The 24,615-nt window shown below is 49.5% G+C and overlaps 1 protein-coding gene across 1 annotated transcript in view; it reads right to left on the bottom strand.

Annotated features, from left to right (window-relative positions):
• LOC144122959 (uncharacterized) overlaps positions 1-23,846 on the bottom strand; it is a 72,129-nt gene extending 48,283 nt beyond the window's left edge. The window contains exons 1-5 of the mRNA XM_077655905.1: positions 23,763-23,846; positions 22,500-22,562; positions 21,536-21,638; positions 16,991-17,085; positions 14,561-14,662 (exon numbers count right to left, since the gene is read on the bottom strand). Of these exons, the coding sequence (XP_077512031.1) occupies positions 14,561-14,662; positions 16,991-17,085; positions 21,536-21,638; positions 22,500-22,562; positions 23,763-23,771 (372 nt within the window). The 5' untranslated portion in view covers positions 23,772-23,846. The remainder of the gene's footprint in view (positions 1-14,560; positions 14,663-16,990; positions 17,086-21,535; positions 21,639-22,499; positions 22,563-23,762) is intronic.
• Between the last annotated feature and the right edge of the window lie 769 nt (positions 23,847-24,615).

Below are 24,615 nucleotides of genomic sequence, written 5' to 3'. Positions count from 1 at the left end.
GCATTCATGCTGCGCCTTGACTCCGTCGACGGTCGGCGCCGTTTGGCCACACAGGCCGCACTTTTCATCCGGGCAGGGGCAGGTGTCTGCTCGGTGGCCCACAGTGCCGCACCGCACGCAGGCCGGAATGGTTCTCTTGTACGGACGCACAAGGGTCACCTCAGAGTTGTAATGCACATATCACGGCACCACTTTTCCCACGAAAGTGAGCGACGCGACGTCGGATTTGCCAAGCTTGCGGATATCGGCAAGCTCTCCAGCACGCCACTGGATCTTGTTTTGGAGGGACTCACTGGTCTCGTGCTTGGCCACGGTGATGACGCCGCGGCACACGTCTCCAGTGAGTTTCAACTGGCCGTACATGGAGAGCTGGCCCTTCGGTTATGTTAGTTGAAAATCCCGCAGAAGCTTGTCCGCGACGTGCGGCTCTCTGGTGCCTGCGACGATCAGGTTTTGCTCCGATGTGGGGAGCAGGCTGAGGGATGCTGCGGCCTTGGCGCCCAGGTAGTCCGCGAACGCTGCTCCCAGCTCGCCATGTTGGTAGACATCCCTGAGAGCGACGGTCACCCGGGGCTTCAGTATGATGACGATGTCTTCTGGATGAAGACGCGGCAGTGGCTTTGGTTTCCAAGAGGGTCCGGTCTTAGACTGGGCCCCTCCGTGAAGCGCTGCAGCGCGCGCAGCAGCGCTGAGCAGTGTTGAGCGGCCTGCCGACGTGGCGTCCGCTTTCTTGGAGGCGGCGTCCCGCTTGCGGGAGCGGCGTTCCACTAATTTGAAGAGCCTGGGGTTCTCGATGGGCGCAGAATCCGGACTCTCAGGCGTTGGAGCTGAAGGAACCTCGGACCAGGCCATGGCGTCCGGGTCGTAGCCGCGTTGTACTTTTTGGGCAGCCATCTTGACACGGGTGGGCGACTCACTCACGGCCGAGCGTCAGCGTAGGCGTTAGGCCTAGCGCCGTCGCCACAAAACGCAAGTGAGGATCGGCCCTAAAATGCGTAAATGTTGCCCCACCTGTGTGTGAGTGGTGTCCACAGGTAGCTGTCGACTTCGCGAACACAGACGCGGCTGTGTTGACGGGGTTCCGGCCGAGGAACCGTGGCTCCAGCCAAAAGTTGGTGGAGACGATGCGCTGTATGTCCACTCGCTTCGCGCGCTCACAGCGCCACCACCGGGAGGGGAGAATGGTCGCCCCTCAAGGCAGAGCGACGGCGAGTACAGAAACAGACGGTGGCGGATTCGCGGAGATGCGTGTACTCGCGTGCCCCTGGCCAAAACTAGTAAAAAAAAACAGAATAAAGCGCAGACATGGCAGGACACTTCCCTGGAGCCTCTTCGACAGGAATAGTCAATGTGGAATCAGCGGCGCAGTTTGCTTAAGTAGAGACATGTGCACTGTGCATGCAAACACAAAAAATAAAAATAAAGAAGGCGACAAAACATCCGAGTTCGGGAAAGTGTCGTGGGGGGGGGGGGAGGTGGGGGTAAACGTGAATGGCGGGAGCATTTAGGCAAGGGTTCTTCAACTGCACCCCGCTCGGCAAAGTGGTCGAACTGGGTGGGGTGGAGGTAAAGATGCGCTTCTTTATCCCGCGCACGCTGTCACAAACGTGGGGAATTCTGAGAAAACTCTAGGGAAAATGTGTCTGTCCCCAACCGGACATGACGTCTATAAAAATCACTTGACCATGACGTTAAAGGCGTGACGTCACTTTTTTTTGGCCAATCAGCGTTTCCAGCCTACCGACCCGCAATCGCTTGCGTCTCAGCTATCCATGTTGGGAATTGGACTGGATTGGCTTCGACTGGCTTTTTGTTTTGCCGCGGCACCTGGCGGGAGTTTCGGTTTCCGTCGGAGCCGGTTGCTGTTGGGAGCGAAAATTCGTGTAACGCGGCAGGGCTCATAATTAGGAGCAGTGGTGGCATACCATTGGGCCTGTTTCCTGTAGCGGCCGCCAGTCTCAACTACATATTTCCTGAGCTGGAAAGGAATGTGCTAGGTGTGTCCATTATAAGCCGCTCCACAATAGCTTCTCGGGCTTGCTTGAGGAAATTGTCAGTGTTGGCTTCGCGTCTAGCCACAGATGTGCTTGACAAGCCTGTGGAAATTCCTGCCACGCGGTAATTTGGCATCGATGTGCTTAATGTGCCTGATCCCTACAGAATAAGTCTTGAGAACGAGACTACATGTTCTCGCTTGGGGCCGGGGCATGCTGGGACGACGCGGGAATTTGCGGGGCATGGCCCTTAATTTGCAAAACTCCCAAAGTCAGCTTCTCTTTACAGCGGAAGGGATCTTTACCATTCAGGCCCAACCTGTTTTAGGGGCAGATCGGGTGCATCTGTAAAGAAATGCATTGTCAAAAAATGTCGTGCGCCTTTCGTGCACGCGTTTCTTGTTTGTGTTGTTGCGGCGATAAAGGGATTAGGCGAAGCTCTGCCAAGACATTTATGCGCAGGTGAAATTCACCCTCAACCCGTTGCAATCGCGACGGAATGGTGAAACGTAGCTTTGCCAGTCCTCAGCGCTGCACCGAACTCCTGCCCCTAGGACGGTCCGCGAAGCCGTGGTAGAAGTGTTTTTGCTGTGCAGGAAACGTGACTTGCGGAGTTTTGGAACTGTTCTGTTAATGCTGCACCGAATTATTGTCCTGCAGTGCGTCATGTGCTTGGTCGACAAACACCGTTCGTGGTAGAACACGTGCGCAATGTTTATGCTATACACAGGATGTTACGGGAAAAATTGAGGCACATTTTTTTGACGAAGGAAAAATAGAAATAACTTATGCAGACACAAATCAACACGAGCTCGAAAAATGGTGAATGTAGTAACTTCGGCGGTGAACAAGGCTACCCCTATTCGCGCTCATTAGTCAGTAGTGAGAGCTGATCATATTTGGCCGTTCATCGAGGGAAAATATTCGTTTACAGATATTTGTATGCTTTGTTTATCCCGTTTCCGAAGATTTCAAGCGATCGGAATGGCGATGAGGTTGTTTTTTACCCAATAAAGGAAACGAATACATATATGAGCCGCTGAGTCCTGCCGAATTCTTTCTCGGGGTCAGTGGTTGGTTCAGCGGTGCCTTTTTAAAATGTAATGCTATATGTTTGCATTGAATTATCTCCAGCGTGCTCAAGTGCACTTTGGTTTAAAATTTTACTTCGTTTTTACCGCGAACGGAGGGAACTGTTACACTGAACACAGTGAACAATCTCTTTAAAAATTGGCTCATAAAGACGTTTTACCGAGAGAATTCAACAGATGACTACGAATGGGGAGAAATCATTCAGCGAAGGTACGAAACAAGACTTATAAAACAGACTCACTATGAAGTCTTACGGAGACAGTTCTATTGAATTTGTTTTGAGTGCGAACGGAGCAAGTTCATATAGCGAAGGAACAAAACAAGCTCTATAAAATTTGAGTCATTATAGTATTACGGAGGCAATTCTATCGAAATTGTTTTGACTCGGAACAGAAAGAGTTCATATAGCGAAGGCACGAACAAGTTCTATGAAATTAGACTCATTTTGAAGTCTTAGGAAACATGTTCTTTAGACTATGTTTTGACTCAGAACAGAGAGAGTTCGTAAAAAACGGCACAAAACAAGGTCTATAAAATTCGACTCAATATAAAGTCTTAGAGAGGAAATTCTATTGAATTTGTTTCGACTGCGAACGGAGCGAGTTCATATAGCGAAGGCACAAAACAAGCTCTATAAAATTATACTCATTTTGAAGTCTTACGGAGCTTGTTCTATAGAATCTGTTTTGACTCCGAACAGAGAGCGTTTATATAGCAAAGGCTCAAAACAAGCTCTATAAAATCCGACTCATTATGATATCTTACAGAGGCAATTTTGTAGAATTTCTTTTGACTGCGAACGGAGTGCGTTCGTATAGGGAAGGCACTAAACAAGCTCTATAAAATTTGGCTCATTATTAAGTCTTACAGAGGCAATTATATAGAATTTGTTTTGACTGAGAACTGAGCGAGTTCGTATAGTGAAGGCACAAAACAAATTCTATAAAATTTGGCTCATTGTAAAGTCTTACAGAGGCAATTCTATAGACTTTGTTTTGACTGCGAACGGAGCTAGTTCGTATAGCGAAGGCACAAAACAAGTGCTATAAAATTTGGCTCATTATGAACACTTACTTAGCCAATTCTATAGAATCCCTGTTGACTGCGTACAGAGCTATATTTTCTACTATGGTCTCGTTAAAGATTAAATCGAATACTCAAGAGCAGGCTCGATAGGCAGCAGGTTCCTATAGAGATCCTTTAAAATCATTATGCTCCCTATGAAAGTTCAAAAGAAACTCGATATTCATTTTTGTAAGGGATCGCTACAAAAGCTCGCGCCTGAAGCATCGATGTATCTAATCAGCAAGCCCAGGAAATCGAAAGAAAATCACGGCGTTTGGTACAGGCCGGATCCTTTCACCAGGCATAAGATAAGCCGTGAGTGCGTATCTGTGGCACGTGGGTACTAGACGAAGGTTTGGTTTGGTTTAGCGGGGTTTAACGTCCCAAAGCGACTCATGCTGTGAGAGACGCCGTAGTGAAGGGCTCCGGAAATTTCGACCACCTGGGGTTCTTTAACGTGCACTGACATCGCACAGTACACGGGCCTCTTGAATTTCGCCTCCATCGAAATTCGACCGCCGCGGCCGGGATCGAACCCGCGTCTTTCGGGCCGGCAGCCGAGCGCCGTAACCACTCAGCCACCACGGCGGCTACTAGACGAAGGATCAATTGGAATATTTCAAAGTCGTAACGAAAGGTTGGAGTGAACAGTTAAGCTCCTCCTTAAGTGCACGACTCCATAGCGAAGTAGGTTAGGCTTTCCATTCAGAGCAGTTTGACACATTTGAACGCATTTTTCATTTTTTCACTTGTTTCAATAATTAATTGATCAATTACGCGCTGTAAAGTTTCTTAATTAGCATCATGAAACATTAGCTTTTCATTCTGACCATTTTGACACCCCTTTTTTAAGTTTTGCATTCTTTCATTTCTTTGATTAATCAATTAGACACATTGATTTTATTAACTCGTCATCACCTATCACACACTAATCAATCATCAATCGCTAGAACTAAAAATTACCGTGATGCGATTTTTTTACGCAGCCCCCCGATTATAGGTCGCCGGTTAAAATCCCCGCCGCGAGCTAGGCTCCAACTTAAGTATGTTCATGCTGCACTAAACGCTAAACGTATGAAACCATTCCAAATATTCTGCGGCAAACGGTTTGCATGATACGACCTTTTTTTTTTTACGCAGCTCCCGATTATTTCCGATACGAACGAATAAACACGACCGAACGGGCTGTATACGCCGTCGCGTAAAAACAATTTATTTGGGGGCTGCAGTTCGACTGATTCGACAACGCAGAATGCCTTCATTCGTGCTCACTTAGTTTCTTCCACGCAGACCGGGCTGAGCGTGCAACGCAGAATTCACAACGACCTCAACATATATACAGAATTCACTTCACAGTAACCGTGCGCAATTCGTTGCCCGTCATTAGCAGCACGTGAGCATTATGGACTGCAGGCACACATTCAACCGAAATAAATCTGACCGGAAGGAGACGACCAGGTATGCATGTGTCTAAATGCTAACGAAAGAGGGTATGGGTTAGTGATCCGCACCATCAAGCTCGAAAAGCAGCCCCATGGCTCCAAGGCGATAAAATTCATAAATGTCACGTTAGACCAAAAATGAATGTACTAAAGCTGGTAGTTCTTATCGTTCAATCACAATTTTTTCACGGCGCATATATTGCCATAAATATGAACATCATTAGCTCACCTGCTCTAGACTTTCCCGCCTTTACGTGTACACTGGGCAAATTTGCTATTTTAAAAATGAAACGGCATTGCAGCAGGGCATCTTTTGCATTGATATGTCCTATTGCAACGACGGCAATAAGGTGTGCGGTGGGTAGTTGTCCTCTGGCAGTTCGCCTTAGATAATCGGAGCTGAAAACCCTTGGCGTTATTGGCAGCTAACTCAGAACACCGCTATACCCGCCACGCTGGCTCAGTGGCTTTTGCGCTTGGCTGCTGATCCATAGGTTGCGATTTCGATTCCGGCAGCAACGACCAAATTTTGATGCAGGCGAAATACAAAAACGGCCGAGTGCTGTGCGATGTCAGCGCATGTTTAAAAACTCCAGGTGGTCTAAATTAATCCGGGGGCCTCCACTATGGCGGCCCTCTTAGCCCATTGGTCGCTTCGGGATGTTGGATTCCAGAATATTGTCACGTAGTGGTGACGGCAGTCGAAGCAGCTATGAAGACGGACCAAAGGGTCTTCTAAAAGAAAACTGTTTATTGGGCTGACTTGCACCCAAAATGGACTGAATCACTCGGCGGCGGCGAAGCGAAAAGCGTGCTCGGCGGTCGTCGAACAGAATGCCCGCCGCTGTCGGCCGTGCTCATTTTAAATCTGATAGCGAACTTTCGAGATAAAGCGTGCAAAGTTACTAGAACATTCCGGAACAACGTAGAATCAGTTCTGCCTGGCTGCGATCATTGCAGATAAATCTAGTCGCGTCTTGCGTTGCAAAGAAAGCGATAAGGTGGTGTGGCGGCAGATTTGAAAAACGAACAAACACTGCAAATATTCTCGGCATTACTCCCCACTCAAAGAAGCATCGACCCGATGCATTAAAGCAAATAATGCGTCTATTAAGAGAAAAAAAAAACGGATTTTGCGAAAATAGAGCATGGAAATGCAGCGGCCTTTAGCGCGCAAATACGGCTTCAGACGGACTACATGGACAACTTCTGGTTGTACGCGGCGTCGCTGGGATGCAGTCATTGCGTCAGGGATGACTTCATAATCCAGTTCACCTAGCCGACGAGAAACCTTGTACGGGCCGAAATAGCGGCGCAAAAGCTTTTCACTCAATCCACGGCGGCGAATGGACGTCCACACCGAGACTTGGTCTCCTGGCTTGTATTCCGCGTTGCTTCTTCGTAGGTTGTAGCGTCTGGCTTCGGACCGCTGCTGATCTTTGATCCGTAATCGGGCAAGCCTTCGAGCTTCTTCCGCGCGTTGAAGGTAGGCGGCAACGTCGATGTTCCCTTCTTCTGTAACGTTGGGCAGCATGGCGTCTAGCGTGGTCGTGGCCTCCCTGCCATGGACGAGTCTAAAAGGCGTCATCTGGGTGGTCTCCTGCACTGCGGTGTTGTAGGCGAAGACGGCGTAAGGCAGGATGACATCCCAGGTTTTGTGTGCGGCATCGACATACATGGCGAGCATATCGGCGATGGTTTTGTTCAGGCGCTCGGTCAGTCCGTTGGTCTGCGGATGGTATGCAGTTGTCCTCTGGTGGCTGGTTTGGCTGTTACGCAGGATGGCTTGCGTTAGTTCCGCCGTGAATGCTGTTCCTCTGTCCGTGATGAGCACATCGGGGACGCCGTGCCGAAGAAGAATGCACTCCACGAAAAATTTGGCGACTTCTGCTCCTGTTCCGTTTGGTAGGGCTATCGCCTCGGCGTAGTGGGTCAGGTAGTCGGTCGCTATGATGATCCACTTATTTCCAGATGTTGACGTTGGAAAAGGGCCAAGCAAGTCCATGCCGATCTGCTGAAAGGGCCTTGAGGGAGGTTCAATGTGGTTCAGAAATCCTACTGGGCGTGTGGGAGGAGTCTTTCGTCGCTGACAATCTCGGCAGGTTTGCACATAGTGTGCGACATCGGCAGACAGTCGGGGCCAGTAATACTTGTCTTGAATGCGGCGGAGGGTGCGAGTAAACCCGAGATGTCCAGCTGTCGGCTCGTCGTGTGAATCCTGTAGAACTTCTTCGCGGAGACAAGTAGGTACAACAAGGAGGTAGGCTGTTTTGTTCGCTGTAAAGTTCTTCACAAGGACCTCATTCTGCCCACAGAAGGAAGACAGTCCTCGCTTGAATGAAGCGGGGGGTGAAGAAACCTTGCCTTCCAGGTACCCGATGAGGCCTTTTAGGTCGGGGTCCGAGCGTTGCTGCTGAGCAAAAGAGCTGGGGCTGATGGGTCCCAGGAAGGCGTCCTCATCGTCGTCCGGCGGCGGTGCATCTACAGGGGCTCGTGAGAGGCAATCGGCGTAAGAGTGCTTGCGTCCGGACTTGTAAACGACGGTGACGTCAACCTCCTGGAGACGCAGACTCCATCGAGCGAGTCGGCCAGAAGAGGGGTCCTTCAAACTGGCAAGCAAGCAGAGCGCGTGGGGGTCGCTGACCACCTTGAACGGCCGTCCGTAGAGGTAGGGGCGGAATTTCGCCGTAGCCCAGATGATGGCAAGGCACTCCTTCTCAGTTGTCGAAAAGATAGCCTCGGCCTTGGAAAGGGAACGGCTAGCGTATGCGATGACTTTCTCCAGCCTGTCACTTTTTTGGACGAGGACGGCGCCTAGTCCCACGCTGCTTGCGTCGGTATGAACTTCAGTATCGGCGTTTTCATCAAAATGCGCAAGGATCGGTGGGGACTGTAAACGACGCTGAAGTTCCTTGAAGGCTTCTGCTTGCGGCGCTTCCCATTTAAACGGCACGTCTGCGTTCGTCAGTTGGGTCATGGGCTCGGCGATGCGCGAAAAGTTTTTCACAAATCGTAGGTAATATGCGCACAGTCCGAGAAATCTGCGCACTGCTTTCTTATCAGCCGGCGGTGGAAACTGTTCAATAGCAGCTGTTTTCTGCGGGTCTGGGCGTACTCCTTCCTTGTTAATGATGTGGCCTAGAAACAGCACCTCTAAGTAGGCAAAGTGGCATTTCTCTGCTTTCAAGGTTAGGCCAGACGACTTGATTGCGTCTAGTACTGTTCGAAGTATTTTGAGGTGCTTTTCAAAGTTCTAGGCGAAGACAACGACGTCATCTAAATATACCAGACAAATTTGCCACTTCAGGCCTGCCAGCACTACATCCATTACTCGCCGAAACGTCGCTGGTGCGGAACAGAGACCAAATGGCATCACCTTGAACTCAAACAGCCCATCCGGAGTGATGAATGCTGTCTTCTCGCGATCTCTTTCGTCGACCTCAATTTGCCAGTAGCCGCTATTGAGGTCCATCGATGAGAAATACTTGGCGTTGCAGAGGCGGTCCAGTGTGTCGTCAAGGCGGGGGAGGGGGTAGACGTCCTTCTTTGTTATGTTTTTCAAGCGGCGGTAATCGATGCAGAATCGAAGTGAGCCGTCTTTCTTTCTCACTAGAACAAATGGTGCCGCCCATGGGCTGTTTGAAGGCTGGATGACGTCGTCGCGAAGCATTTCTTCGACTTGGTCCCGGATGGCTTGTCGTTCTCGCGGTGACACACGGTAGGGGCTTTGACGGAGAGGTCAGACGTGTTGATCCGTTATAATGCGATGCTTGGCAATTGGCGTCTGTCGCACCTTAGGCGATGTCGAAAAACACTCACTGTAGCTTTGAAGCACGTTGCGGATCTGGTCTTGTCTGTTCCGGTAGAGGGCTGGGTTGATGTCGAAAGTGGGCGAGTTCTCTTGGTCAGGCGAATCTTCTGCGGAGGGGTCGGAGAGGGCGAAGGAGTCTCGTACTTCAGATATTTCGTCGAAGAAAGCAATCGTCGTTCCTCTGTTAATGTGCCGATATTCTTCGCTGATGTTAGTCAGCAGTACTTCGGCCTGGCCATTGCGGAAATGTGCGATGCCTCTTGCGATGCCGATTCCTCGGTCTAGAAGCAACTGCATGTTCCCCTCCATGATGGCTTCAGCGTTAATGGCTTTCGTGGCGCCTACGGTCACGATAACGCTTGATCGGGGTGGGACGCTCACTTCTTCCTCCAGGACACTCAGGGCAACGTGATTTTCCCCAGTTTTCATCGAAGCGATGGCTTTGTCCGTCGAAAGCATGATCTGATTGAATCGGAGGTCGATGACCGCCTGATGCTGATTAAGAAAATCCATGCCCAAGATCACTTCGCGGGAGCATTGCGGTAGTACAACAAAGGTGGCAGGATAGGTATGTCCTTTGACAGTCACTCGCGCTGTGCATCGTCCTGATGGCGTAATGAGGTGGCCCCCTGCGGTGCGAATTTGTGGGCCGTCCCAAGCCGTTGTGACTTTTCTCAGCTGCGCAGCGAATATCCATTCATCACCGAGTAATCGGCTCCTGTGTCGACTAGAGCGGTAACCTTCCGGCCGTCGATAGTCATTTCTAAGACGGAGGTCCTGGCTCTTGCATTGCATGTCGCTCTTGGCGTCGGGTCACGGCTTCGTCGCGTATGCGAGTTGCGGGTGGGGCGTGTGGTCGAAGCTCTTCTGGGTGGCGGCTTCGTTTTCAAGCAGCCGGCATGGTGGCCGGGGTTCTCAATGTGTGCGGCGTCGGCGCAGTGAGTGGCGGTTCTTCATGCGGCGTCGCGGGTGCAGCGTCTTCATGGGGCGTGGTCGGTAGAGGATCTTTGGCGTTTCGCTCTTGAGCAAGCTCACCTCCAGAGGTTGCTGCCTTTAGTTTCCCCTACGGGGGCTGGGAGACCTTCCTCGTACCGCGGCTGCGTAGCTGCGGCGTGCCGACGCAAAGCGTGAGTTTGACGGCGATGGTGAGCGCGAAAAGCGGTTCGGCGTGTATTCTTCTCGACGCAGGTACTCGTCGATTTCCTGCGGACGTTGTCCGAAGCGTGGTCGTGGGGCGTTAACGGCAAATGCTCGAAGACTGATACGTCGGTACGGGCAGTGACGAAGAATATGGCTGGCCTCACCGCAATGGAAGCACAACGGCCGGTTGTCGGAAGTCCTCCAGGCGTCGCATTTCCTGGGGCTTAAGCGTCGCTTATAGGCTGGGTGGACGGGGGCTGGGAGGCGGCGTTGTGGAACAAGTGGCTCATCTCGGGGAGGACGTGTGGGTTGTCGTTGGGGCTGAGCAGTCCTTACTGCATCGGCGTAGGTCATGGCCTGGGGTTCTGTGGCCGTCTTGGTGCCAAGTGCCTGTTGCACTTCTTCCCGTACCACGTCCATCAGAGTCGCTGCTTGTGGCGGTGGGGAGGATGGCAGTAATCGGCGTAGCTCCTCTCGGACGATTTCGCGGATAACTTCCCGCAAGCTGTCGCTGGTGGTGGCCGGCGTGTCCGAACGGATTGCACAGGCAGAGGAAGGGCGGTTGTACTGCCGTGCTCGGACGTCGAGGGTCTTCTCAATCGTGCAGGCTTCTTGCATGAATTCCCCGACCGTTTTTGGCGGCTGGCGGACGAGGCTGCCAAAGAGTTGTTCTTTTACGCCGCGCATTAAAAACTGAACTTTCTTTTCCTCGGTCATCCCGGGGTCGGCGCGGCGAAATAGGCGCTTCATCTCCTCGACGTAACCGCGGACGGGCTCATTCGGAAGCTGGATCCTGGACTCGAGGAGTCGTTCGGCTCTTTCCTTCCTCACGACACTGGTGAATACCTTTAATAGTTCTCTCTTGAATAGCTCCCATGTCGTAAGGGACGACTCATAGTTCTCGTACCACGTGCGTGCGGAGCCATCAAATGAGAAGAACACGTGTCCAATTTTGGCCGCATCATCTCACTTGTTGAATGACGCCACGCGCTCAAATTGATCCAACCATTCTTCAGGGTCTTCGCCTAGGGATCCATTGAAAGTTGGCGGCAACCGCGGCTGCTGTAGTATGATCGGTGTCGACATCTTCGGCGAGATTGCGGTGCTCGTAGCAGCGTCCTTTCGCTGTCTGGTGCGGTCCGGCAGTGCTGGCTCGTCCTCGGGTGCGAAGCGCTGAGGGCTGGCTTCATGACTTGAAGGGGGCGTTCGGAACATGTAAGGCCACCCCGCACCTCCACCAGATGTCACGTAGTGGTGACGGCAGTCGAAGCAGCGATGAAGACGGACGAAAGGGTGTTCTAAAAGAAAACTGTTTATTGGGCTGACTTGCACCCAAAATGGAGAATCAGCTCTGCCTGGCTGCTATCATTCGAGACAAATCTAGTCGCGTTTTGCGTTGCAAAGAAAACGATAAGGTGGTGTGGCGGCAGATTACAAAAACGAACAAACACTGCAAATATTCGCGGCAATATATTGCAGGCATGAAAGATCCCCTTCTACTCATGCCTATTGAATACGCTTCAAATCAAGTCTTGGATGAAGAAATAGTGTCAGTCATGTCGTCATGCGTTACAAAACGCCACCTATAGCCTTCTACTGCCATAGACGAGGCATCGCAAAAGGTTGTGGAATACGTAACATGGTGGCTCCCGAAAGAGACCTTGACACCTGAAGTCCTTCCCTACTTCAACGTGCCAGAACTCTCTCAGCTTGCTCCGAGAGAGATTGCAACCCCTATGCAATCCCCAATATGCTGAAAGCTACGCTTGTGAGCTTTGCTCACGGAAAACACCCTGACACTAGAATAACTAAGCAAAGGCTGCGCGACCTCTATTGGTAGCCTCGGATGGACAACAAGCTGAAAAATTTGTCACTTTGACATTTGTCAGAGACTTGATAAGTCTGCTAAGCCATTGTTCGCGCCATTGCAACCCATGACATTCCCACATGTACCATGGCAGAAGCTCGGGAGGGACATTGTGGACCGTTTAAATACGCACCTTCAAACTGCAGATGCATAATCTCACCGACTGATTGGCAGGTTATTGTGGCAGTTTCATGAGAGAGCGTTGGATACGGTTTTCGACCTGCTGATAGAGGTTTTCAGCTGCGAGGGCTTGCCGCATGTAATCGTAACGGACAACGGACCACAGTTCAAGTCCCAAATGACGTAGAAGGTCTCCTACATTTCGAGAAGGCGACCTCGTTCGGGCGAGGATTATCATAGCTAGAAGCAAAGCATCGCTTTCATTAATGGAAGTTAGTTCAAAATAGTCTGAAAGAGAGGCCGTAATTCCTTTCTGCTAAGTGACGGCCGCTGCTGGAATACATCTAAATTAGTTCGCCTGCCAGGAAACAGGCCTGGTTCTTCCCCCAAACAATAACGCAACTACTGTTACAGTTCTCATCGAGCTAGCACCAGCCGAAACAACAACTACATCCATGCCACATCTCTCCTCCTCCAGCGGTTGAGGCTAACAGTGTAACTCCTGCTCAAGGCAACCACAAATGACAAGCGCTTTGTGGAAGTGCAAGAGAGCGTCGTCCACTCGACAGACTCAAGTACTAACCTGAATGTGTTGGTTCTCGCTCGTACTGCGCTTTAACGTGCGTTTCGTTCTTTTTTTGTCAAGCAGGAGGTGAAGTTGCATCCAGCTGAAGTTTCAGTTTATTTTCTCCCATGGCCTGTAGTATCCTCATCAGCAATTCTATCTCTTGTCCGGAACCCACATTATCTGCCTGAATAAAGAGTCTGCCCTGAGCGGCCGTCTCCGCCTGCTAGTTCCCTCTGTCCGCGTACCGGACACCACATTAGCAATGGCGTTCTTGAACGTTGCTGGTGGAAAAAAAAAACTTGTACGCACTGTGAATGGCTGTAATAACGGCTGGAAACAACGAAAACATGCATAAAATGCCAGGTAATGCCTACTACTTGACCCAAAATTTTCTTCATCAAAAGAGGAGCAGTAATCAATGTGCCTCTAATGCTTGCGACATCGCAAACGCAATGTTACCCGTAAAAAAACGCCGGAACTGAAATCACGGAAAACACATACTGCAAAACCGGTTTGGGCAGAAATGTAATGTCGTACGGCCTCCAAACTTGGTGCAGATGATAAGGACGGAGAGAAAAGCCTGCATTAAACATTTAATAAGATTATTTGAACCTCTAAATACAACCGTAGTTGTTCTCCTAGTATTCATAACGGAAACCAGACTGGCGCGTTTTCCGGCTGTCAAAAATCTTGACTCATGCAGCTTCATTTCATTGGGAAATAATGATTTCATAATTCCAAACTTTGGTATCATGCAGCAGCTCCGCATTCGCCGTGCGCCATGACACATTCGCTCAGTTTGCAACTTGCGTTCCAGCAGCCACTCGTACGGACGGATTTTCCTTTCTGGCTAACAAAACTGCACGCTCTCAACAAAGGTTACCTGTAATTTGTTTTTATGTCACTGTTGCCTATTGCATGTTGTAGTAAAGGTGACCTCAGTTTGCCTCGCTGCTCACTTAAATACAGCTAACTGACACGAGCATAACTGCGAGTTAATTCATAATTGTAATGCAGACAGAACGGCGCTGCACAGACTATTACGGACGCAGATAAATAGAAATACACATATAGAGTACGGAGTGTTTCGCCATGTACAGCTTTCTTGGACAAGCATTTTGAATATTGGAATATTGAAACGTATTATTATGGAAATATTGAAGGTAATTGTTCATTCTACCCGTGAGTAGCAACATGTTTCTTTTACAGTTTTTCCATCGCTCGCAACAAGTAGTTAAAACTGCCTTAGAAAACCAATGGGGAACGTTTTTGACTAAACAAAAACGTCAGTAGCAAACAGATGCTAGCCTATCGAGTGGACATCTGTGGATATATTGATTGGCATTGTGAAATCTTTCAATATGTGGAAAACTTGCGTTCATAAGCTCTTTCCCGTTGAAAAATGATTTTTTCCAGAATTGCTGGGTATGCATCTAGCGCTTGATCCAGCATTTCCCTTACCTTGGTGAGCACGGCGATAAAGAAAACTCCCATTATGACGAAGTCGGCCGCAAAGTGAAATGCGTTCCAGTACACGAATGTGCGAAGTGCCTTGTAAGGATTCTGAAATTTCAAGAAGGTCACAAACCATTAACTTAAATGGCAATCATGGCAGAAAAAAGGCACCGGCGAGCATGCCATGCTATGCGAGATATTTCATTAGGATGATAGGTTGCACAATGCGCTTTTCCATTGATCGCCTTCTCGTTGCGTGTTAGAATTTGACCTTGCTGTCGTTTTTTTCTTCTTTCCGCTGCTGCGTGAGCTTCTAGTGGGTGGTCACGTAGTGTTTTCAGGTTTCTTGGAGGCTGAGTGCATTTTTTGGAGAGAGGGGGTTAGTGGGCGGCGCCTGGAGGTGCACCCACTGGTGGATGTTCCGCAGGAGACACCTTCGGGGCCCAGAGGGTGCCCCGAGGTTCCCCAATCCACTACGAACCTCAAAGGGCGCTGAGAGTCGGAGGCTTAAAACACATAGAGAGCTCGTTTGCCACCGAAAGAGCTCTGTGCTGATAACACAGTAAAACGCCTTTTTTGCTGTTCAATTGGAAACAGCGGTCAAAACAGCGCGTCGGTCTGTAATAACCTGGTAATGTGGAGTATCTCTCTAAAAGATGCTCTGTAACTGCTGTTAGTGGCGCTGTGGTCGGCAGAGGCATATTTGTGTGCGATTCTCGTGTAGTCGCAAGATGTTTGAAGATGATTGATTTAAGCGTAATCAAGTATGGACGCCGCTAGGCATGCAGAAGATAGAATGTGCAAGAATGAATCTTTAAAAATTTAAGATAGTGGTATTCGAGCTTAGTAAAAACAGATGGTTGCCTAACTCGAAAGATAGGCAGATACATAATTTGAGGCTAATGAAGCTCATTACCGGGCTGTCCACGCCGCGAAAGAATGTGCAACTTATGCCTAGGAGAGGTTTAAGGAACTCAGTACAGAACACATTAAACAAAAATACGTATTTCAAATGAAACTAAGTAACAGTGCTCCGCCGTATTGCTCGGGGATAAAAGAGTAGCCAGACGTAGTTTCCTTTCCAGATGTGTCGTCATGCGCCACCCACTCAGCCGTTGAAAGTAAGCTTCCAACCGCGAAGGTTTATTATCCTTGTTCGTCGCGACGCTAATCTGTTGCCTAGTTTATAGCGTCCTTACAACGGCTGTTTTTACAAGTGCTTTGAAGGAAGTGGGGCGTATACTGCCTGAGTGCACACTACACTCTGAGTATAGGCTTATGTCTCAAGCCGTGCTGTCTCAAAGCCTTTTCTAGTTAAATGCTTGATTCGAGCACGGCATCAACCCTTTAGCTGGTTTTCTTCGCGGTTGTCCCAACAAAGCCCGCACAACCTATCGCGAACAAACAGTTAACCACGAAATGTACTCTGTGCTGATGGCGTTCATTTATGCCTATAAAACGGGTGTGCGCTTTTAACACCTCTCATGTTATGAAAGAGTACGATTTCTGTGTACAGAGACAAGCAGTGTTAAAAAGAACACGGAAGCGCGTGGATCTGCGGACCGATCATATGCGCCTGCGGCTCTTCTAAAAATTGAAGTTGCGCCCCGTCACGTTTCCTCCATGTAGTTTCCTCCAGCACGCACCGAAGTACCGTCAGGCGCGACTACCGTTTTTGAAAATTGAAGCCTTTGTCTTATTGTTCGCCGCTGTTCTTAAAATTGGAGGCATTCCGCGTCGCGAGTTGCCCCGTAAGGCTGCAAGCACGCTACCAGCAGGCACTGTATGTCCAGCATTCTGAGACAAGAAGTTTGAATATTGGAATGTTGTAAGGTGCTGTTCTATAAATATCGAAGGTAATAGCCCATTCCTCCGTTGCGTAGCAAAACAATTCTTTTAATTTTTTTCCATCGCTCGTATCGAGTAGTTAAGACTGCCATAGAAAACCAGTGGGGAATGTTTTTGACTATAGCAAAAACGTTAATAGCCAGAAAATGCAAGCTTGTCGACCTGCAGATATGTTGACTGTTACTGTGAAATGTTACAATATATTAAAAAAATGCGCTCATAAACTGTTTCCTGTTGAAAAAAGCTTTTATGCAGAAATGCCGGGAATGCTTCGAGCTCGCCTGTTCCCTTTTTTTATTTCTAGCGGCTTAATAATGTACTGAAGCTATATGCGTCGGGACATGCGGCCTGCACCTGATGTCTAATAAAAGGTCTACACATTAAATTTGACCCTGTCTTTTCGTGCATCAGAGCCTTACTACCGGAGGCTTATGTCGGCCTTCACGACTATCATCGCCGACTCTCACTGAAAGCGAATGCACGTGCCAAAGCTATAGTAAACTCTTCGCTCTCACTTCCGTCCACATTTAGAGCAAGCGGTGAACAAATATGAGCGCTCGTAATGCACTCTTCAGATAGAGACCGTACCGACTTCACGGTCAGGAGAAGAACCAAGTCCGCGCCAACAGCCAGCGCAGAAATCACGATGTAAGCAACGGCGAAAGCCCGAGTGGTGGTGACATCTGCGAAGAAACGCCGCGTGTTCCAAGAGGAGGCAGATGCGTGGATTGGCGCCGCTGAATCTTTCTGCGCACAACGGCCTCCGCGCATTGCTAGCTTCGATTATTCGCAGTAACATGTGAGAGGGAACAAACGTAAAGTTGGTTTTCATTGCCCTATTTGCAGCTGACGAACGATTTACTCGAAGCTAATTTCCCATCGTCGACAGCAAGGAACGCGTAACCCCTCTGCAATCACTAAAGATTCCACGAAAACTCGACTACACTGTCAATTCTTTCGCTCCGGTTTTACTGTCGGTCCCTTTCCAAGATGACTGCATTAAATACCGATCTACGCGAAGGAGGGAACCACGTACAAAAACATTGGAAAGTACACCTCAGCTCCACCTTAAGGGTAAGACGCGATAGCTTTGGTCAGTGCCCATATGTGCGGAATTAGTCAATCTCGATTTTCATAAGCAGCGTTTACATAAATGCGACAGAAGTCGACTCCAGACAACTTTTTGAGGGAAAGTGCAGAAGCGTTGAGGAAGAGAGTAGAGGATGAGTCACGCCTTTCCTTCTCAAAACTTGCAGTTTCCCTCAAAAAGCTGACTTGAGTCGACTTCTGTCGCATTCATGTAACCGAGGCTATAGATACCCTGGAATCCTCATACCACTCCTGGCGCAGTTGAGCAGCGCTTAAGCGATGCGTCACTGCTTTGCGACGGCAGGTGTTCCCAGCGGTGGGGACTGTGCGAGACAGGTTGCCCTTCCCAAGCAACCTCTCGCGACCAATCATTAATTCAACGGCCACCTGCCACGGCGTAAAGTTTGCTCACAATCCGATGGGCAGCTTGTGATGACGCCACAATGTCACGCGACACAGGTGGTCCACCTATAGGTTTCTTTTCCAGGGATATTCCACATCCTCTCCCTCTGCCTGTCGGACACTCCCCCGCGGGGCCTAGAGAACCTCTAGACCTGGGAGGACTGGGAGACCCTGCGGCGCTAGGCGGACCCGGCCGTGCAGACCATCGCCATCGGCCAGGCTGCCAGTGTTATGGCCCTTAAGAACATAAACACTTGAGTGCAGTTCAGAGTGCAGTTGAGTCCAAAGCGGGGTTCAGAACCGTGCTCCAATTTACTTTGTAATAATAAAGTTTTCTCTCTCTCGCTCTCTTCGCTCACAACGCCGACGACGACGGATTTCCTGCAGAATGGGAGCCTTAACACCATCGCATTAAAGTGGGCCAGACGCTTCCCTAGGAGACAGCAAACGATTGCCACACCCATCGTTAGTTAGCATGGAGATAAATACGCCGATTTCGCGGAAAGACGGGTCTCTCTCATCATGGACTAACGAGCAGCCCGCTTCTATGCCCGTGGTCACCACCCTTACCCGCGAGTCGTGGGAAGAGCGAAGACTACATTAATTATCCCGTTTTTTTTTCTGCGGTTATAATACAATTCTAGACAGTGCCTTTCCTTTTTTTGCGTGTGGTTAATAGTTTGTAACGAGCTCTGTCTCTGCTGGTTCACCCGAACCCTTCGTGGCTGCAAATTGTTGCTCCATGGGTGGGGGTATACAGGCTGTGTACAAGTGTCGTCTGTGCGTGGCTAGCGCAGATACATACCTTCGCTACCAGCTGCGGTTGTCTTCCCCATGTTTTTTATCCTAGCATGTCGCTAGGATCGGCGACATGCTTTCTTTAGTGTGAAGTGAATTTTGCCGAAGCATGTTGGATCTATTCGACGCGCTGACCACATTGGTAAAATCATTTTGTGGAGAGGTTCTTCCACACAAAAAAAACGTAGACAGCCCAGAGGGAGCGTAATGCCAAGCGCGAAGCGAGTGAGTACGGAAGCCTCGTAGGTGGTTCGAGTTCCTTGAGTGTGTTGCCGCCGACAAACGCTTGACATATGCAGGGAAGGTTTACTTGAACGTGCTGGGACGCGCAGGGAAGCAGGGAGCCCGAGACTGGAAGAGGACGAACTACTAGTCCCTAGTGACCCTAGCATGCCCGAGGTGACAAAACACTATTCCCTAGTGGCCCTGGCATGCCCAAGGCTTGCCAAGTCCCAGGTAATATAGTTCTGGCGAATGACAGCGCCCCTAGAGTGGTTAGTGGAGTGGCAATGTACTTTCTCTTGTGTGTCTCCTTTCTTTAACTCTGGGTTTCGTTTCAGTACGCTGAGTGCCCGCGAGCCACGGGTGCAGCAACGATTTCGCTACGGTACCGCACCTCGGCACCGGACTCTTCGCCATTGTCCGATACGGTGGGCGCCGACCGCTCAGTAGCGGTTCGATTCAGTAAGCGCAGTAGGACCATTCCACATAGCTGATGTCTCTGACGAATGCATATATGCATGCCCATTCAGTCTTTATCTTAATTCATCGTTCGTTATGAGTGCGTCTGTAAGGCCTAAGGCTTTTCGGAGAAGTAAAAAAATCGTGGCATGACCAGGTGTACAGTGACGCAGAGGTGGCGCACATTGCTACCCCCTCCTCCTTGTAACGTCGCAGGATCTAAAAATATCATTCAAATGAAGAAAGTGTCTTTTACTAGAGAAAATAGCATTTGAACACACTCCCGTCCCGCTAGTAGCGAGTATGACATTGCGCCACACGAGCGGTGCAGACACCGTTCCATTTTTCGCTGCCCGCATTAAAGGCATGCGGAAAGCGTTTCGGCAAGCATGCTGATTTAGTGAAGCCCTGCTGAGCTGTGCACCTCGTTTTGCTGCTGTCTGGTCCAGTAGAGATCTCTTTGGCGCATCCATTCGGGACAGCCATGGCAGACCAGTCAGCTGCCATTTTCTGCTGCTGCTTCCTTGGCGGTAAGGCGCAACCGTCGTGTCGACTTACGCACGACTGCTGCAGAGTTCTGGTCTGCTGTTTCCAACTGTGCCTCGCATCGTGTGGCCTGCGGTAACATTGACGCAACCTTCGGTGCGCCACGAAGATCGGCGTCAGCCTGCCGTCGGATATCAGCACCGGCGCAATGGAACTGAGCATTCGTCGCCGCGACTTGAGGTGCAAGCCTTGCCTCAAGCTCACGGAGCAAGGCTACACCGCCTCTGTAGCGTGTTCTCACAGGCACTGCAAAGATCATAGATAGGGGGAGGTGGAGAGTCGACAGGTTAACTTTTGTGGTAGCTGTGCTTCCCCGCACAGCCATCCCACACCAGCCACCGTCATTCCTTGTTTAGCTACACTCTAGCTGGCAAGGGAAGGCGCCAGTGTCGGCGTAGCGAGGGTCACGTACGGTGCAGTCACCACGCCGACACAGCGGGAAAGGCGATCTTTGGCCTTGTTCTCGGGTAACTCGAGGCGCGGCTCCACTCTTCGCGAGCAAGCGGAATACAGCCTCGCGGGAGTGGATCTCGCGAGCTCACTGGGAGCATAGGTGTTGCCCTGCCCAAGCCCGAGCGAACGTTCACTCGTAACTTAATATACCGAGACGGGCATCTTTGACTCAGTAGGGTAGCTCTTCCAAGGAACATCTCGTCTTTCGCCAGCCGGATTTCATTGTTTGAGCATCAAAATGCGGAATTTGTGTGCCGCACATTGTCGTATCCCTTCCTGACAGCTCGGCCCGCCGTGGTTGACTTGCCCGCAGTTGCGGTCGAAATAACGGGGCGAGGTGGCAGCCGGGGTGTCAGACTCGGACGTGCGGAGAATAAACGAATGCATTACTTCTCCAACAATTAGAACCCCACTACTGACAAAGGCAAAGATTGTATTTGGAGAAAGCCCGCTCTTCGCGTTATTTTTATTCGGGGGGGGGGGGGGGGTATCTTTACAAAATTCGGGGTAGAGCTGGTCTAGTACAAAGAGGCAAAATCTTCGTCGGGCGTCCCTATTTCAGAAAAAACATATATCACACCGCAGCCACTGCTGAACGAACGTGCGACTAGAAGCACAAAGCAACAGCACAGACGACGCAAACTTGACATACAACCGCCCTCGCATAAAGATGGAAAACAAATAAGTATTGTTGCAGTACTCGAGTGTCCAGAGAGTTGTAGAATAGGGGTGCCCTATCGCTTTCAGTGCGCATCATCTCATCTGCCCACTGAGGTCATCGGGATAGCGGGCGCTCTGTGAGGTGTGTCGCCCTAATCGCTTGCGAGCTGCTGCGAGCAACTATTTTTTAAAATTATTTCGAAGTTATATGCGCCATGCAGAGCTTTCAAATTTGGCTCAAAAACCTACAAAGGCCACCTCTACATATCTATTTCACTAGAATATGCGCACCGAAATCATTTCAGGGTCCCTTGAATGGTAGAGATAGGGTGTTATGAAATAAACCGCACTGATCCTTCCTTTTTTCTACCAATAAAGTTAGAAAGAAAAACTTGGTGCATAGGGGATCACCCGTTCCCAACCCTCAAACCTCTGCCTCCCAAAGCTGCCTCTAAATCCGTCCCGTATCAGGAGGCTTTGTTATTTTCAAAGGACTCGACTTACCAATTGCCTTGGAGTACGTGGGAAAAGGTTTCAGGGTGATGGAAAAGTCTCGGTTTTCGACCAGACTGTACACACACTCGGCGATTGTAGCCGTGTTGAAAATCTGGACGCGGAAAAGAGGCGCACGATCTCATGTTAGAATATACTGAATGACGTGGCGAAGTAATTGCATACGAATGCACTTCTCGATTTGTAGGCGAATGGCTTGAAGGAACTATAGATGATCTGTAAGCGAACGGAGCCAAGCTGTTCGCCTAGACTGCACACTTCGAACTGTTCTCTTTGTGCCGCTCATCATGTTCTGTCCAGCCTTCGCATGAATGTTGAATATGTGCTCTTACCCAAGCGAAATACCCAAGCGAGAGCCTTTTCTATTGATGCGCCTTCTGTATTAGTGTGTGCGACGCTTCACTAGTTAAGGAACCGAACCGACGGCCCCTGAAGCAAGTAGTTTTAAATAATATCAAAGCAGCCCAATCATCTGTAATGGATGCTTGTGGGCTTCTTCCCGTGTCCAAATGGTTTGAGGTCACGAATGCGCAATACATGTGACGTGTTTCTGAAGCGCGCTTGGTAAGCTACTCCCACCATTTTTTGGCGATAAGTCTGCCAAGGGCATTCTAGGTGACGACAGTAGTGCTGATCTGACAGAAGTGTGTGGAAGGATTCGAGGAAACGTAGGAATGTGGCACAGAAGGCGTTAAGCAAAGTTGAGAATAACGGAGCTTACTATATGGACATGGTGCTGCCGGGCCGGGATAGATCTAAGAGGTCTAGTTTCCTTCCTTCGGGCTAGCGAATGCTGCTGCGTTTCACTCTCGCGAGACTTTCGAGTGCTTGAGCGGTGTACCCTACTGCTTTCTAGGTACCTGTACGCCCAATTTCATTTGGTGGTAAGTTAAAAATTTGGGACAATACTGGAGAATTGTGACGCATTAGACACAAGGAAACAAAGTATTCTTACCACGCAAAATGCGGCGATAGCAAGCAGCCACTTCGTGGGCACGACGGTGAAGACTATCGGTACCTGCGTGAATGTGTCACGTGGAGGAGATTCGTCGCTGCAGTGAAACCGTCGTTAATTGCTGTTGTAAATGAGTCACGCGAAATGGCCGGGAGTGTGGCTGTTAGTTCCAATACCGGGAATTCGGGACGAACTAGTGCTCCTAGTTCCGCTGGCAGCCGCCACGAAGAGCTGGGCTTTGGACAATCGAAGATAACGCGTTGACGTTACTGTGACGTCAGAAAGAAAGAGGGTGACCGAATGGCTGTAGAACAGAGCGTGATAGGCCGCTAGGTTTAGAGGCAGTGGCTGGGCGCTGTCCTCAAGTCCTAGTAAAGCAGGTAAGCACATTGCCACCGTTCTGCTGTGACGCATTCCTGGTATGTATAGAGTAAAATACTTCAGTAAACGGCGCCCACAATAATTTTAGAGCAAAAAGTTTCTTTCAGTGTCATTCTAGCTGAAGATGACATTTTAGGCATGCGGCTTCCGTGCTAAATCGCTGGCCAAAGACGTAAAGAACATAGAACCGCGGTAGGTTTAAAAAGGGCAGCAATACGATTCTTATTATGCAGGCAGTTATATCAATAATATAATAATAAGGATGACTATACTCTGCAGGCAGCCGGCAGAATAGCCCGTACTTAAAATTTCTGACAGTTCCCAATTTTGGCTGGCTATGAACCTGCGACTATATACAGAAGCACTCGAGCAGAAATCGTCTATAGGTGCGATCACATGACAAGATATTTGATCTAACGCGTCTCAGGATGCGACCTAAAAGGTAACACACACTCAATGGTAAATGGTCTCCAGGACTGGAAATCGATTTAGAGCGAGAGGTTTAAGCAGCGTTTTCGTCCTCGAAAAATGTCAGAATGCAACCTATAAGTTGACACGCTCTCAGGGAACAGGAATATTGATTCGTACTCTTTTGTTTTACCATACAAAAAAGCTGAAAAAATTCACTCTGGGATGGTGATTCGATCTGCTGCCTCCAGCATTTTAATAGCAGCGCTAATCCATTTTTCCAAAAAGGCAATCGCAAATACCGCAGTGCGTGTAAGTTGCGTGGGTTTGGAGACTGGAGAGGAAAACACCGCGCCCGACATGATGCTTGTTGCAGTAGAGACTGTTGCCTTCTGCTTGCATAAATGAGCACTGCGTTCCTGTAGAGCAGACAGAACTTTACCTTTCGCCTTAAGGCGAAGGAAGCCTACTCACCACAATCATGCCGCAACGTGACTACAATCGTAATCTTCTCTTCAAAGGAAAAGCAGGCCATATGGCTGCACCTCTTGCGGAGCTTCAGCTTCTTTTTCTACTTCAAGCACTGTTAACAGCACAGCATAAATACTACTGATGTCTACTTCAGAAGCATAGTGGTAGAAAAACAAGTAGCGGGTGGTCAGAATATTGAGGTAAAAAGGGGGCAAGAAAGAGGCAGAATATAAGAGTGTGAGAAATTATAACGAGAATTATGATCGGGCAACGAAACGCGCAACACGGAAGCACGAAAAGCGATGTAAGAATAAATCAAAGATCCACTGTTTCCTTAGTTTCAGTATGAGTGCGTGTATGGCAAAAGGGTGATTCCAGTGCCCACCTTAGGAGCTCTGCAGCAGCACTGCCGACACCTCCACTATCAGGCGCTTCGAGAAGTGTATGAAGCGTTCTGTCTGAAAGGAGGACAGAAAGTGCAAAGAAAGAGACCGATATCCCTTGAGCAGCTCTGACCACTAAGCCGCCTGTAAGGCATCGGCTAAGGCATGCGCGCCTGTAAGAGCGGGAGTAGGCACCACCGTAACCTCTTTTCCGCCAAACAAGGCTACGGAGCAGTCCATGGATTTGCAGCGTTTGGCCAGCGCCATCATGTTGATAATCGTCACATTACGTTCATTGCAGGACAAAGATCCACTGATCTCCAATTACCGCTGTCCTGGTCGCGGGCCATTGCTGCAAATCCCAGCGAATTTCCGGCCCTTAATTACTCCCCTCACATTTGTCCTCCTGTTTTTCTTTCTTTGAATGCCATTCTGTATAAGGTCGTTAACAGCATTGTCGTAATTGTAGTTGC

This window comes from Amblyomma americanum, chromosome 3 (genome assembly GCF_052857255.1).
Source record: "Amblyomma americanum isolate KBUSLIRL-KWMA chromosome 3, ASM5285725v1, whole genome shotgun sequence".
In the NCBI taxonomy this organism is placed as follows: domain Eukaryota; kingdom Metazoa; phylum Arthropoda; class Arachnida; order Ixodida; family Ixodidae; genus Amblyomma; species Amblyomma americanum.
Note: the sequence above shows the minus strand (reverse complement) of the source record. Positions and strands in the feature narration are given on the sequence as shown.